At 40.0% G+C, this 13,841-nt stretch overlaps 2 protein-coding genes across 2 annotated transcripts; both read right to left on the reverse strand.

Annotated features, from left to right (window-relative positions):
* Positions 1-5,246: 5,246 nt before the first annotated feature.
* On the reverse strand, positions 5,247-7,495 carry foxc1a (forkhead box C1a). Its single transcript, XM_015956799.3, has one exon. The coding sequence runs from the start codon at positions 7,249-7,251 to the stop codon at positions 5,833-5,835; it is 1,419 nt and encodes a 472-aa protein (XP_015812285.1). The 5' UTR covers positions 7,252-7,495; the 3' UTR covers positions 5,247-5,832.
* Positions 7,496-10,401: 2,906 nt separating this feature from the next.
* foxf2a (forkhead box F2a) lies at positions 10,402-13,513 on the reverse strand. The gene is made up of 2 exons (XM_054740851.2): positions 12,480-13,513; positions 10,402-11,684 (listed from the first exon to the last, which is right to left on the reverse strand). The coding sequence occupies exons 1-2, from the start codon at positions 13,306-13,308 to the stop codon at positions 11,500-11,502; spliced, it is 1,014 nt and encodes a 337-aa protein (XP_054596826.2). The 5' UTR covers positions 13,309-13,513; the 3' UTR covers positions 10,402-11,499.
* Between the last annotated feature and the right edge of the window lie 328 nt (positions 13,514-13,841).

The following is a 13,841-nucleotide window of genomic DNA, read 5'->3' on the forward strand; positions in this document are numbered from 1 at the left end:
CATTGTAATTGTCTTTTTCTCTCAAAGCAATCAAGCACACGGAACAAAAACTATGATTAAAATGTGATTAGTTCCAGTTCTGTTAGAAATAAATTAAAAGTCCTCAGAATGTGTGAGAGTTCAAACAGTTTAGGCTTCGGGTCAAAGTAGTACATTAGCCGTTAAATTGTATCTTTATTTGTGTTTGACCTCTTGTATTTAATAATTAGAAATCCCATCATAATGTGTATTGACAGGTGTTGATGAGAAGGAGGCGTGTGAGTAAATATCTACAATCTGCTCAGGACACACACACACACACACACACACATGCATACAAGTGTTTATTTGAGTTGAACTGAATTAAAGAAAGTTAAAACCATCAAAGGAAAATCAAAAATATTTTTGCTGGTGGGGATCAAGTGTAAAAATGGCAGATTTACTTTCTGATTTTCTGTCTTTTATTACTAATACCACGTATCTGTTTTCAAAAACGTGCTTATTCCACGATTTTTGGAGAACAGACATTAAAATAGCTCTAAAACTTTTCTTTTGCCACTAATTTCTAAAGATTCAGTAGCAGATTTAGCAGTGCCTGGGATAAGAATGTGTTGCAGCAGAATCTGTTGAAACTCTCCAGGATCTCCTCACACACACACACACACACACACACACACACACACACACACACACACACACACACACACACACACACACACACACACACACACACACACACACACACACACACTAACATGTTCCTCCCCTATTAAAATCAAATTTCAAGTTTGTTTTCTTTAGGTTTCCATTGTGTTTTTATTAATTCTTGGGGTGAAAACTCATTTTTACCTCCCCCTCTGTCCGTGTGTGAAAGTCTAATTTCCCGTCGACGTAGGGAACAAGAGTCACTTCCAACTCTATCTTTTTTGTCCCCTTTAGTAAACAGATTTTCTCCAGACATGATCATCTTACCCCAGAATGTGTAAGAGAGCTGACTGATGTGTTTTGTAAAATGTACTGAAAATCAGAAGTTTTGTTTTCAGATTTATCTTAAATTTGGGATTTCATGAGTAAACTTGATGTTTCATTCCAAAAATTTTAAGCAGTTTTGAATATAAAATATAAATATTCAACTTAACTTCATGCTTGCATTTTTTAAACTGTAAACCCTCTTCCTAACAAGTCACTTCATCACCTTGAAACCTTTAAAGTGAGCTGTTGTTGAGGTTTTCATGGCCCAGCGTTCGCCTTCACCCACAAATGAGACGGGACCTTCGAAAGACACAGACAACTGCTTCTGTGGCTCAAATAGCAGCGGAGCCGCTTAGAAGTGACACAGAGTTCAAGTTTGTTCTGCTCATCCCTCCAGCACAGTGGATGTGCTTCTCCACAGCGAATAAGGTCTTGATTTGAAGTTATAAACCTTCTTTTTAACAAACTGGTACAGGTTTCATGATGCTACTGCTCACATCAAAAGCTCAAAACAGACATTTGCAAATTATTTCATCATTTGTTCCAAACAAACTGTCCACTTCTCTGTTTTATATTTAAATTTGAAAACATAAATAATATGCATGCTGAGGTATAAGCGGAGCATTCATGTGAGGGCGTGAAATGTTCTATAATTAGAAAGTTGGAGCTAGATCTGCAGAAAAGCATGTTTTGTGAGGCTTGAAGGCGACTCTGTTCTCTCTCTCTCTCTCTCTCTCTCTCTCTCTCTCTCTCTCTCTCTCTCTCTCTCTCTCTCTCTCTCTCTCTCTCTCTCTCTCTCTCTCTCTCTCTCTCTCTCTCTCTCTCTCTCTCTCTCTCTCTCTCTCTCTCTCTCTCTCTCTCTCTCTCTCTCTCTCTCTCTCTCTCTCTCTCTCTCTCTCTCTCTCTCTCTCTCTCTCTCTCTCTCTCTCTCTCTCTCTCTCTCTCTCTCTCTCTCTCTCTCTCTCTCTCTCTCTCTCTCTCTCTCTCTCTCTCTCTCTCTCTCTCTCTCTCTCTCTCTCTCTCTCTCTCTCTGTGTGTGTGTGTGTGTGTGTGTGTGTGTGTGTGTGACAGACAAGTGTAGGACCTCCAACCGCTCTCTCGTTTGGCCGTACAGCAGAGCAGACAGAGTTTGCGTCTTAATTGGTAACAGATGGCGCTTGCAGCAGAGCTGAAACACAGCATTTTCCATCCTGAGCTGCGGTCACTCAGCCATACAGGTGCACGCAGTCTGCAGAGACTCGCCGGGCCTTTAGCTCATTGGTTTTCCCAACCGAACATGAGATTATTTACGAATCCGTATCCAAAGTTCTGCATTATAAAAATTGTGTTTTCATGGGAGATTTCGGGGTGGGAGGGTCAGAAAGGGATTACGAGACCAAAAATAATAGCAAGATCCCATTAACTTTCTTATTATTTATATATTTAAATGCATCAAATAGAAATATATAAATAATTAAATCCACCAAGTTGCCCATGTCTGATTTTTGAAAAGAAAACAAAAAGGGCCATTGGGTGTTGGTGTTCAGAGAAATTATTCGCCTGACAGTAAAAGTGTAATGATAAAAGAATATATAATTTTTTAAATAACAATTTTTGATATTTATAAAGTGCACATGTTTAAGGAAAAAATATCAAAAAAGGCTCCAAGCACTTGCGTGTGCGTCGCTTTTGGGGAAAACCGTGGGAGCAACATGCGCAACAAGACATGACGGGCTCTGTGCGCAATTTCGGGGAAAAGTGACAAAAAATAAACTTTTAAGCTATAGACCCGTATATAAAATGTAGAGTTGTCAACACGCACGTCTGTGCGCATTTCCTGAACTTTACCCTGACCTCTGACGCTCAGCCTGACGGCGCTGCTGCGAATTAAAACTTTTCCTTAAACTATTCTAAATAAACGTGTTTGTGTGTTATTTCATTATAATTTTTGCCATTTTTATATTTCTTACTAGTCATTTTAAAACGTGATCAAACTTAAACACTGCGTTTTACAACTCATCCATTCTGCGTTTAAAAAAAACATGTTTATAAACCAAGCAAATCGTCCTGATTCGTTAAATACGAAAAACAGGCCCAACACTGTGGCTTTTGGCTCTGCCATTTGACCCAAAGCAACGAGGGAAGCTGTGCGTTTTTCAGGAATGTAGCGGAACGCTGCAGGAAGACACAGAGAAGTGGCGCACAGCACCCTGACAATGTGCGCGATTGGAAACATTTGAGAAGTTTGCCCCGAGCAGCATCTGATTATGTTTTTGTTGTGAGAAATCTGTCCCATCTTCACTAAGTGGGGACATAGCTGAAAGCACAAGCAACAAACAGAATTCCTTCCCACCACTTCCTACTAAAACGGAAATGAAAGTGAAATTAAATTTGGCCACCGAGGAGCGTGGTCTCGCTACAGCTCATTAGATCAAACATTGTTCCTCAGCTCATTCACTTAATAAAAACTTAAGAATCTAAACATTAGACAGTTCTATTAGCTCTCTCTCTCTCTCTCTCTCTCTCTCTCTCTCTCTCTCTCTCTCTCTCTCTCTCTCTCTCTCTCTCTCTCTCTCTCTCTCTCTCTCTCTCTCTCTCTCTCTCTCTCTCTCTCTCTCTCTCTCTCTCTCTCTCTCTCTCTCTCTCTCTCTCTCTCTCTCTCTCTCTCTCTCTCTCTCTCTCTCTCTCTCTCTCTCTCTCTCTCTCTCTCTCTCTCTCTCTCTCTCTCTCTCTCTCTCTCTCTCTCTCTCTCTCTCTCTCTGTGTGTGTGTGTGTGTGTGTGTGTGTGTGTGTGTGTGTGTGCGTGTGTTGTGTCCTGTTGATGGTTCTCTGGCGGCCGACATCCTCCTCGTTGACCCCGTCTCCCTCTCTGCCTTTTCCGTCTCATGAAAAACGATTCCAGCTCTCTGATTGAATTTTATTCCTTCTGACCTGGTCCGTTCTGTGAGAGCGCCATCAATCTTTTGACTAACACGACGGTTTGTTTATTAGGCCTACACTCGAGAACGGATCTAATGACCTTTATGATTGTGCGCAATCTGAGAGATGCACTAGAAGAACTTATGCGTGGGCAATTAAAAATAAAACAAAGACGCCCAAAGACACAGAAATAAAAACATAAAACCATGCTTTGAAGGTTATGGAAAAATAGAAACTTGGCCAGAGACGATTTGGTTATCCCCACTCCGGTTTAATATTCCGAAAATCGTTTGGGGAGTAATGTTTGGAATGTAGCATTTTTTCCCAATTATTTGTGTTTTATGTAATTTCTTTACCTTTTCTCTTAAAAAATAATGTTGACATAATTTGTTTCTTTTAAAAAGCAAAATGTTGAAAATGTTTGTAGTAAAGGACTTTGCATAAACCAACAGCGTGTTTCTGAGTTTAAAATGTAAAAGGCATCATGGTTGCAGGAAATATTGTTGCTAAAAGTATTCTGATAGTTTCTATTTATTACTGAACAAACATAATTTAAATGCTGTAACATTTAATTGTTTTAAATCTCAGTTTATTGTGACTGCTCTAAATTCGTAATTAACGTATTATTATTATTATTATTATTATTATTATTATTATTATTATTATGTTTTTTTTATTATTCCATGACTCGTGCGTAATTTACGCACGCATTTGGCCTCTAACTTTGTGTTAATTTGCAACTGTATATACATATATTCAACTTTAAATAAAGGCAATCAGTAAATATATACGATATTTAATTAAGAAACGTGAAAAAATTTATCCTAATTTTTGTTTTAGAGGAAATAATCTATGTAATGAATAAAAACAAGCTCATTATTTGAATTAAATTTCTACAAGTATAATATGTTTTCTTATGAATATTTTAAAGAATTGGGGAAAAAATCTATCTCCACTGCCTGTTTTAAAACTACCATACTATTTGACGCCACATTATTCGTCTTTTTAAATAAAGATATCCAAACCCTCGTTGAAAAAAAGACGGCTTACATGCAATAAATTCCAAAGTTCATATTTTCTTCATTCAGGCCAGCATCATGTCACAACTCAAACATCAAAACTGAAGTGACAAGGGGAATAACCTTGGCATTAGTGGTACGGTAAGCACTGGTATGCGCCAGTAAACACACAAAGCACTCCAAAACAAAGTGTGTGCAGTTTGATTCCCAGCTGACTCAATTTAAATTTTCTAACTGCTCTAAATATGGAAATAAAATTCAATAATTTTTACATTTTGCACATGAAATTTACAGCCACATTATAAATGCATCCGCTATGTTTTAAATACCAACAGTCTTGATTTTGTGTCGACTTTGTAAAATAAAAAAGTTCCATCATTTGGGGCATTTTCTTTACATTTATTAAAATGGCTTTTATATCCTTAAATTAAATAAAATGGAAGTGACGCACACAGATGACATCAAGAGTGCCCTGCATATGCGAATAAGAAACGAGGCGCCGCTCTAACTCACATAAAATGACAATTTATTAAACAAAACAAACAAATCCTTCAGAATACTTTTTTAACATGGAAGAATATTTAAAACATGACGGAGATATACACGTTGAACTTTTTCTTTCCATAAATGGAGCAAATCTGTTTGGACTAATAAGGCAATTCAATTTAGAAACACTTCTGGGTGTTTTGGTCCATTTAAGAACATCCGGCTACAGTTTAGAAATAAATTACTATTTATGCAATTTACATGTCCAAGAAAAGTGACACGTCACTAGCATATATCAGAGCCACAAAAGCAAAAAGAGAGACTTACGTGTTATCTGAAGTAACACTTTTCTGTTAGGAAAACCGAGATCAAGTCTGTTTTTGGCTCACATGAGTCCAGGTCAGGGCAGGGTTTCTATGACACAGTTCTGGGTAAAAACACTGAGAGTTTATTTTATTTTCCTTCCGATTTCCTTTGGTCAGAACTTGCTGCAGTCATACACGAAAGCTCCCGAAGTGCGATAGAGGGACTGACTCGGTGGGAATGACATCTGACAGCTGTTATTCCCGTTCACCGGTGAGTTATTCAAGCCAATCCTTTGGGATTCAAACATCTCTCGGACTGAATGGAAGTTCTGCTGTTGCGCAGGGTAGTTTGCGCCCAGGTGGCCCAGGTCTCCGGCCTGGTTCAGGTACCACGAGGCCAGTCTCCCTTGGTGGGTATGGTGGCTCTCCTGGCCGGAGTTGAGATTGGCGTGGGTTAGGGATGATGAAGTTGTTGTGACTGAGTAATCTGGCAGCGTCTCATCCACGGTGGTGCTCGGTGCTAAGTGGCTCGCTCTGTCCCCAGTGTAAAGGCTCATGGCTTGCATGTTACAATGATAGGTGGCGTTGGAGGTAGTAGAGATGGAGTTTTGGTTACAGGGCGAGCTATAGGCTGATGCCTGGTTTGGAGAGTAGCTTAGGGACAAAGATGGGGTAATACCTGTCCGGGCGGAGGCGCTGAGGCTGGGAGTGAGCTCGGTGACCCCTTGCGGAGACCCCCTGAGAGAGGTCATGATGTTGTCCACGCTGAAGCCCTGCGTAGAGGCCTGGCCGTGGTGCTGGTGGTGCTCGGAGTTGTCCATGCCGATGGACCTGCTGGAGGGGATGCTGTGGGGGCTGCCGCTGGACATGCTGCTGCTGTCCGGACTCTCGATTTTGGGCACGGTGTTCAGAGAAGGAGAATCTGCCTGCGGCGGCGTCACGGTCCCGTTCTCGGTTTTAATATCCTGGATCCGAACGGGCTGAGAGCCTTGCACCGCCTGCTCCGGGTCCCGGCCCTGCTGCCTCGGCGGCAGGTCCTTCTGCAGCCGCTCCTCCTTCTCCTTCAGCGCGTCCTTCTTCTTGAACCGCCGCCTCCTCCTCAGGAAGCTCCCGTTCTCAAACATGTTGTAAGAGTCCGGGTCTAGGGTCCAGTAGCTGCCTTTTCCGGGCTTCTTATCGTCTCGAGGCACTTTAACAAAACACTCATTGAGGGACAGATTGTGTCTGATGCTGTTCTGCCAGCCCTGTTTGTTGTCTCGGTAAAACGGAAACCTCTCCATGATGAACTGGTAAATCCCGTTCAGGGTCACCTTCTTGTCGGCTGAGTTCTGGATCGCCATGGTGATGAGGGCGATGTAGCTGTAAGGGGGCTTCACCATATCCTTGGGCTGAGGCTGGGGGGTGTACGGTCCATATGCCCGGGCCATGCTTCCAGGGTACTGCTCATGAGCCGCGTGAGAATACATGTTCATAGGTGTTGGCATCCCCGTGTACCCACCGCCGGCCGCGGCCCGGTAGTAGCTCGGGTCGCTGCTGATGTAGGGCACGACGCCCAGAGAGTTCGGACTGGAGACGGAATAGCGAGCCTGCATTTCTTCTCTTTGAAAAGCGAAAATATGTATAGCTCCAAAATGTGCAAAAAGTCTGCGCAACTTCTCTTTTTCTCTCGTGCTGCGGCGCGCAAATCACAGTTCCTGCTGCTGATGTTAAAATTCAAAAAGCTGCCTCTGCTTAAGCCGTCCCCATCCTCGAGACCATGCGAGACGCGCAATGAAAAAGTTCTGAACTTTGGACATCCGTCACCAACACAGGACTTTAGCGCAGTTAAATTCTTTCCTGCCTTTTTTCCCCCCTCCAGCATCACTCCGCCCCTCAGAGGAAACTGCTCCTCCAATTGGAAGCCAGGCCGGGCAAAAGGGAGCAGATAGCTGCTGGACACTCACTCACTCACTCCTGGATTGTGGAGAAGCTAAGGAGGTGTCGGTTAAACTCCTGGAACCAGTGACAGCTGCTCACGTGTACACAAACAACATCAAATTCCTGCATCCTCTTTCCACATTTGACTTATAATTTCAGTTAGAATATTCAATAATTGTATTAATGCCACTACTTTGAATAAAATATCTTTATAAATGAAATTATTGTGAAAAGGTGTTTTAAAAAAGATGAAACCACAGATAAAGCAAATTATTTGTTTGTTTTTCAACATTTTTAAAGACTGAGATGAAAACAGGACATTTACGCACACCCGCCATTATAAAGCGGTTAATTGATCTCGCAACAAATCAAAGAGAATCTGGGTTTAAATTGACCGCTTTGTTGTGAGAAATAAAGAGGAATAACGAAACAGGAAGCTAGCAGGCAGCAGATTTTCTGACGTGTTGGTGACTTAACAAGGCGTTAGAGCCATTAGAGCTCTGATGTGAAGCTTTAAATAAAAATAATCGAATGCTTTTGTTGCCCGTTTTAATATGAAACAAAGATGATTATTTGACGTAAAGTGGCTGAATAAGAAAAATATAAATATTTTATTAAACCAAAGAAAGGAAATATTCAGCCTCCCAACCATGAGGCCTCCGCGCCTCTCCTAACAGACGCATGAAATTGTTAATGATGATCGCGAGACGATGTTCCAGTACCGATCTCTCTGTAATCCTCCTCAGGTCGGACTCATTAAATGTCCGCGTGGTGCCCTGCGGCGCTCTGCTGGTTTCTCCTTACATGGACCCGGGCATGAACTTTTTCCACCGCCCTGGGTTGTTTACACAATTCACGACGGGCCTTTTACTTAATGCCTCCTCGGTCTGCCCACCCAGTCCTCCCCAACTCCAGGTCATTTAAAGGGATTCGTGGCTGAGGCACCTAAACACAGCGTTAAATAGATGCAAAACACAAATAAGAACATTCCATGGACGCCTAAATCTATTTATCACAAATATAAATAGCTACTCAGGTAACCTGCTTAGATATTGAAGGAGCGGATTAATATTAAATCAGTGCAATGCTTGCGTTGCGTTAATTTTTTTGCTTCTAGTCATAAAACCACTGAACATCCCAACACATGAGAAAATAGTAAATCCAGTTAACAGATTTATTGGGTCTTATGAAGAATTAAGTGAGAAAAATAAAACGATTTAAACAAAAAGTTCAAAAATTAAAATGTTATATTTTGGACCCCTCTCTCCTGCACAGAAAATGCAACTCTGACATTGTTAGAGAAGCATTAAGAAAAAAAGAAGATTCAGGTCGAGGTTCTGAATCAAATTTAGATTTTGTCTCCACCTAGCGGTCAGCACATGTAATTTCACTGAGATAAGATTCCTCACTTTTGGGGTGGTGGTGGTGGGGGGTGGGTGGGGGGGGGGTCGACTTTAGTCGTGCGATTTTATTCTTCCCTTTCTTTACTTTCCCCAGTTTTCCCAAGAGCAATTACATGTACGGTTGGTCTTCAAAGGATAAAACATGATGACATGCAAACTTTTTACAACTTTTTATAAAGGTGATCGAAATTTTATCAAAATTCTTTATTTGTTACCCATCCAAGTTTTACAAATCACAGGACGAATCACGTGACCTTGACTAAGGTAGACCAGTGTAGTGTTAATTTGAAGTGGCTGCCACCTATTGATAGATTTAAGTACTGCAGCTAAAGAGACACGATTTGTGCATCAGACTGAAGCACATGGGCGTTTTTAGCCCATTTTTGGGGGGCGCTTAAGCAGATTCATAATAAACAAAATAATCATCATCTTGACCGGTTAAATATAATGTGTTTGTTTGTCATTGTGATTTTCAGAAGGAAAGTTGATCAAATTGGATACATTGCTACGTGGCCACATAAAACCATTTTATTAGTCATGTCTTTTTATTCTAAATAATTATACAGATAATAAATTAATATACAACCGTGTCAGTAACACTAAATAGTGTGCATCATAAACAGATTATTTAGATGTATTTGTGGTAATTAAAATATTGCTGAATAAATGTTTGCTTTTTTGTTTGTTTGTTTATCCCAGATTAAGACATCTTCACATCCAAATGAAATATAATATTTATTTTTGTTCTCTAGTTTCAGAGCTACATAAAATACAGCTTCCTCATTATTAGTTTTGTCTGTGCATAATTATTTGCTGTTATTTTTAGGTTTACTATTTTACACATTACTTTATTTGATTGTATTTTTTCTCTCCAACCAAATCTAATCTCTAAAACAAAGACAACTGCACAGCTTTTAAAGTTATGAGAGCTCAAAGTGTTCTTGAAGTCCCCCATCTCGCTTTTTTCCTTAACAATTCAAATTAAACCTGTTCAGCGCATATTTGTTTATTCTCCTGAAATCCACAAACACAGAGTAAGATCTTTAGTCTTGAGCTGCAATTGTCTTTATTTGCTACTTTTTGCTTCAAGAGTTTTTTCAGAATAAATTGCATGAAAATTTAACTGAGATTTTTTATTGTTATTTTAAAGTTTAATGATAACATTGTTTGTCATCTTGATAAATGCATTTTAAATATTGGTATTAACGTTTCTCTAAATAATTAAAAATACACAGACATATTTTTAACTAAGATCAATTCTGAAATTCAAGACCTGCAAATAAAATAAAAATATGACAGGATTTTGTTCTTGCTCTTAACTGATTTTAAACTGGCATCTGTTTATAATTCTAGCTGTCGAGCAGTTTGAGCTTTTTTTTCTATAAATCAGGTGAATGTGCAACAGAGAAAAGTTAAAACCGGCATTATAAAATGTAATAACTGCATAGCCCAATGAGGATTATTCTGTTTTTGATGTAAACGGTTTTCAGCACCGCGGACAGCGTAAAAAAGTCTGACAATAAAGAAATTTCTATATATCTGTGATCCTATTGTTTAACACAACAAAACGAAAACGGCTTTTTAACGAGAAGCTACAGCAAACATCTGAAAATGTGATTAAATTTATTGTTGGCGCTGAAATCATCTTACAGAACAACGACCCAAACTCTATCCAGTCATCTTAAAGCAGCCCAGGATGGGATTAATGGGATTATTATAAATTTGGTTTTAAAATACTACATGGAAGCAGGAAACAAACAAACAAAAACATTTAATTTCAACTTTAACTTTAGAGTTTTTATTCCCAGTGTTGCATGGGTCCTATTTTCTAAAATATTCACGAACAACACGCTGATATTAAAACATTCATCAACCACAATCACAAAAAAGTAAACCTTTTCTGTTTCACCTGCTTTCGCATCTAGTCACCACAAGGGGGCAGTGCATTTCTAAAATACTGGATCCAGCGTTGACACCGCAGAGACGAAGACGCAAAATCCTGAGCGACTGGGCAGCCTCAGGAAAAACACACAAATCTGTACAAAACTTAATTTACCCATGTTCTTGTCATTATGCAACACGTGCACCATAATTATTTGTAAACGTGTCTTTTTCAGCCATTTTAGCAGCTGGAATTCATGATACAGTAATACGTAAAATTGAAAACTTTTGCTTAAAATTTTAATTTAAAATGAAAAACAAATGTTTTTGAGTTTGGAGGAAATAACAGTAGGCTGAGAAGAAATACCAGTAGGATGATTTAAAAGTAAATATGAAGAATGTGCATAAATGTCTGATTAACAATACAAAACTAGAAAAAAATTTGTAAATAAGTTAGTCTTATAAAAAATACAAATAAAATTCCAAGCCAAAGAAAACAGACTGTGTCACTATTGTATTATTTTATGTTAATTTCCGGTGAAGTCAGTCAATTTAACATATCTGAATATTTTACATAAATTCTTTTTTATGTTAGAATTGTGTTGCGTTTTAATTAGTGTTGCTGTGTTTATCCTAATGTCACATAACACCTGACTTCTCGTCCTGATAAACGCTCTGCTGATGATGCTGATGAGGAAGGTGATGATGGTAAAAAGACCTTCCGCAGTTCGGATGGAGAAGAGAGATTCCGTTTATGTTTAAAAGGAATTCCTTCCTGTCACGAACAGGAGCAGCAGAGTGGCTGGAACACAGAGACAATCCCACTGAAAACAAACAAGGTCCAAAAGGTCAACATCTCTGAAGTTCAGCTAAAATAAAACAAAACAAAAAATAAACTTTCAAACTGTTGGATAGTTTTAGACATTTGGAAGTTCTAAACACAATTGTAGGAATGTATTAGAATTATTGTGCGTGTGGTTTAGTTTATCACTTTTTATTACACAAGTTTCCAAATGGAGCAAATATCAATATAACAGAACAAACAAAGTCTGTGGGTGACTTGAAACATCATAAAATTTTTAAACATTCATTTCTGAAAACGTTTAGATGCATTTTATTAAAAGTTAAACCCAATTCATTTTATTGCTATAATTGTTGGTACATAAACTGTTATATAAACAAAGGGCCTCAGTCAATTTTCAAAAGTTAGTTGTGTTGGTTCACTTTTTTATTACCTTCCTTATTTGCCTTTAAGACATTTTCATTACATACAAGTAAAAATAAGTAAAAAGAAATAAAAACCAAGCATGCTGGCGAAGCTATTTTGCGTAATTTGCATATAATTTTGAGCAGCATAAAAAATGTAAACAATATGAAAACGGGAAATGTTTTATTCCTTTTTTTACTTAAATGTAAGGGTCAATCTCATGTTAAAATCTGTCTAGTGTTATTTTATTTCAAGTTATTTCTTTTGCTCAAAATTAAATTGTTTTGAGAAAAGGGGAATATGTTTGTTGAAATTATTTAACTAAATCTTCATGCTTGTGGTTTTCTCCGGTAGTTTTAATTTAACCTATAGAGCTGAAAATGGCATGAATGGGCAAGATGTGATAATTTACCTGAATTATCAGCTGGGTCTCGCGCACTGTGGTGCAGGCCCTGCTCCAGAGAAAGAGATGAATCGCTGTTTGGGGCTTGCTGCTTGATGTTTACGGATGCAGGTGCACTCCACTGCGCAGCTGCATTAACATAATGAGACTGAGAGTCTAAAGCGCTCATCATCTGCAGCGGGCTGCTGCTGGCCGGGTAATAATCTGTGTTAGAGCTGCGGCCCCCTCCGAGTCCCTCAAACCCACCTGGAGCCGGGTTACCCATCCCGTCTAAGTTGTAGCTGGATGCAAACGAGCCTGGAGGGAAATCAAAGCTGTGCTGTGGCAGCATCGCCCCACCTAGCCCTAATCCTTTCATCACCCGGTACCCGCGTTGCATAGCTTGACATTTTCTTCGAAACCCGCGCGGCCTGCGCCGGAAGAAGCCCTCCTCGAACATGAACTCACTGCCCGGATCAACGGTCCAGTGGTGGCCCTTGCCAGGTCTCCCCAGACCTTTTGGCAATTTTATAAAACATTCATTCAAAGACAAATTGTGTCTCACTGAATTCTTCCACCCTTGGTACGTGCCCCTGAAGAAAGGAAAGCGCGCCTGCAGGAACTGATAAATCTCACTCAGAGTCAGTCTTTTGTTCGGTGAGCTCTGGATCGCCATCACTATGAGGGCGATGTATGAGTAGGGGGGCTTTTCAGGACGCTTCGAGGATGCATTCCCTTTTTTTCCGTTAGCTGCGCTCTGGACCCTCTCCATCTCTGGCTGTGCGCCAAACAGAGCGGCACTCGGATCGGAGTGCACAGGAACGACTGGATTCAGATGATCATGGGAAATGTCGGTCATGTTTGCGTATCGTTTCGGAATCTAGCGCCAGTTAAAGTTCTTCACCTCGCATTTTAAGCCTTCTTCCACCGTCCTCCCTCTCTCCGTCCATAGCTGACAAAGAATCCCACGGACTGGCGCTCATCCACCCTGGCGAACACCTCTCCACCTTCTATCCATCAGTTCCATAATCTCCTTCGATGTTTTACATCCCACCCATTCACCCCATCCCCACCCCCACCCCACCCTCTTCTCTCTCCTCTATCAGATTCGAAAAAAAATCTCCAGGAACTGCCTCCCTGGCCAGATGCAGCACGAGGAAGACGAACCTCCTCTTCCGTGACTTTCTAAAATTCTCATCCTCACGATTGGCACACTATGTTGGAAGAATATAGAGGTTGGGCAAACATTTGCCTCTCAAGCTCGGTTATCTGCGCAATGCATCGAAAATTATACGAATAGGGCGTGAGTGTTGGGAAAAAAACAGAACACGTGGAACAATTAGGACGAAATTTATTTCCCCCAGCAAGATTAAAAAGAATAATCTGTGCATG

This window comes from Nothobranchius furzeri, chromosome 11 (genome assembly GCF_043380555.1).
Source record: "Nothobranchius furzeri strain GRZ-AD chromosome 11, NfurGRZ-RIMD1, whole genome shotgun sequence".
In the NCBI taxonomy this organism is placed as follows: domain Eukaryota; kingdom Metazoa; phylum Chordata; class Actinopteri; order Cyprinodontiformes; family Nothobranchiidae; genus Nothobranchius; species Nothobranchius furzeri.

Excerpts from the sequence above, each read along its gene's own strand:
- foxf2a (XM_054740851.2), bottom strand. The coding sequence starts at position 13,308 with ATGACCGACATTTCCCATGATCATCTGAATCCAGTCGTTCCTGTGCAC. Across the intron at positions 11,685-12,479 it reads AGACCCAGCTGATAATTCAG|TGGGATTGTCTCTGTGTTCC; the intron begins GTAAATTATCAC and ends GTTTGTTTTCAG.
- foxc1a (XM_015956799.3), bottom strand. The coding sequence starts at position 7,251 with ATGCAGGCTCGCTATTCCGTCTCCAGTCCGAACTCTCTGGGCGTCGTG.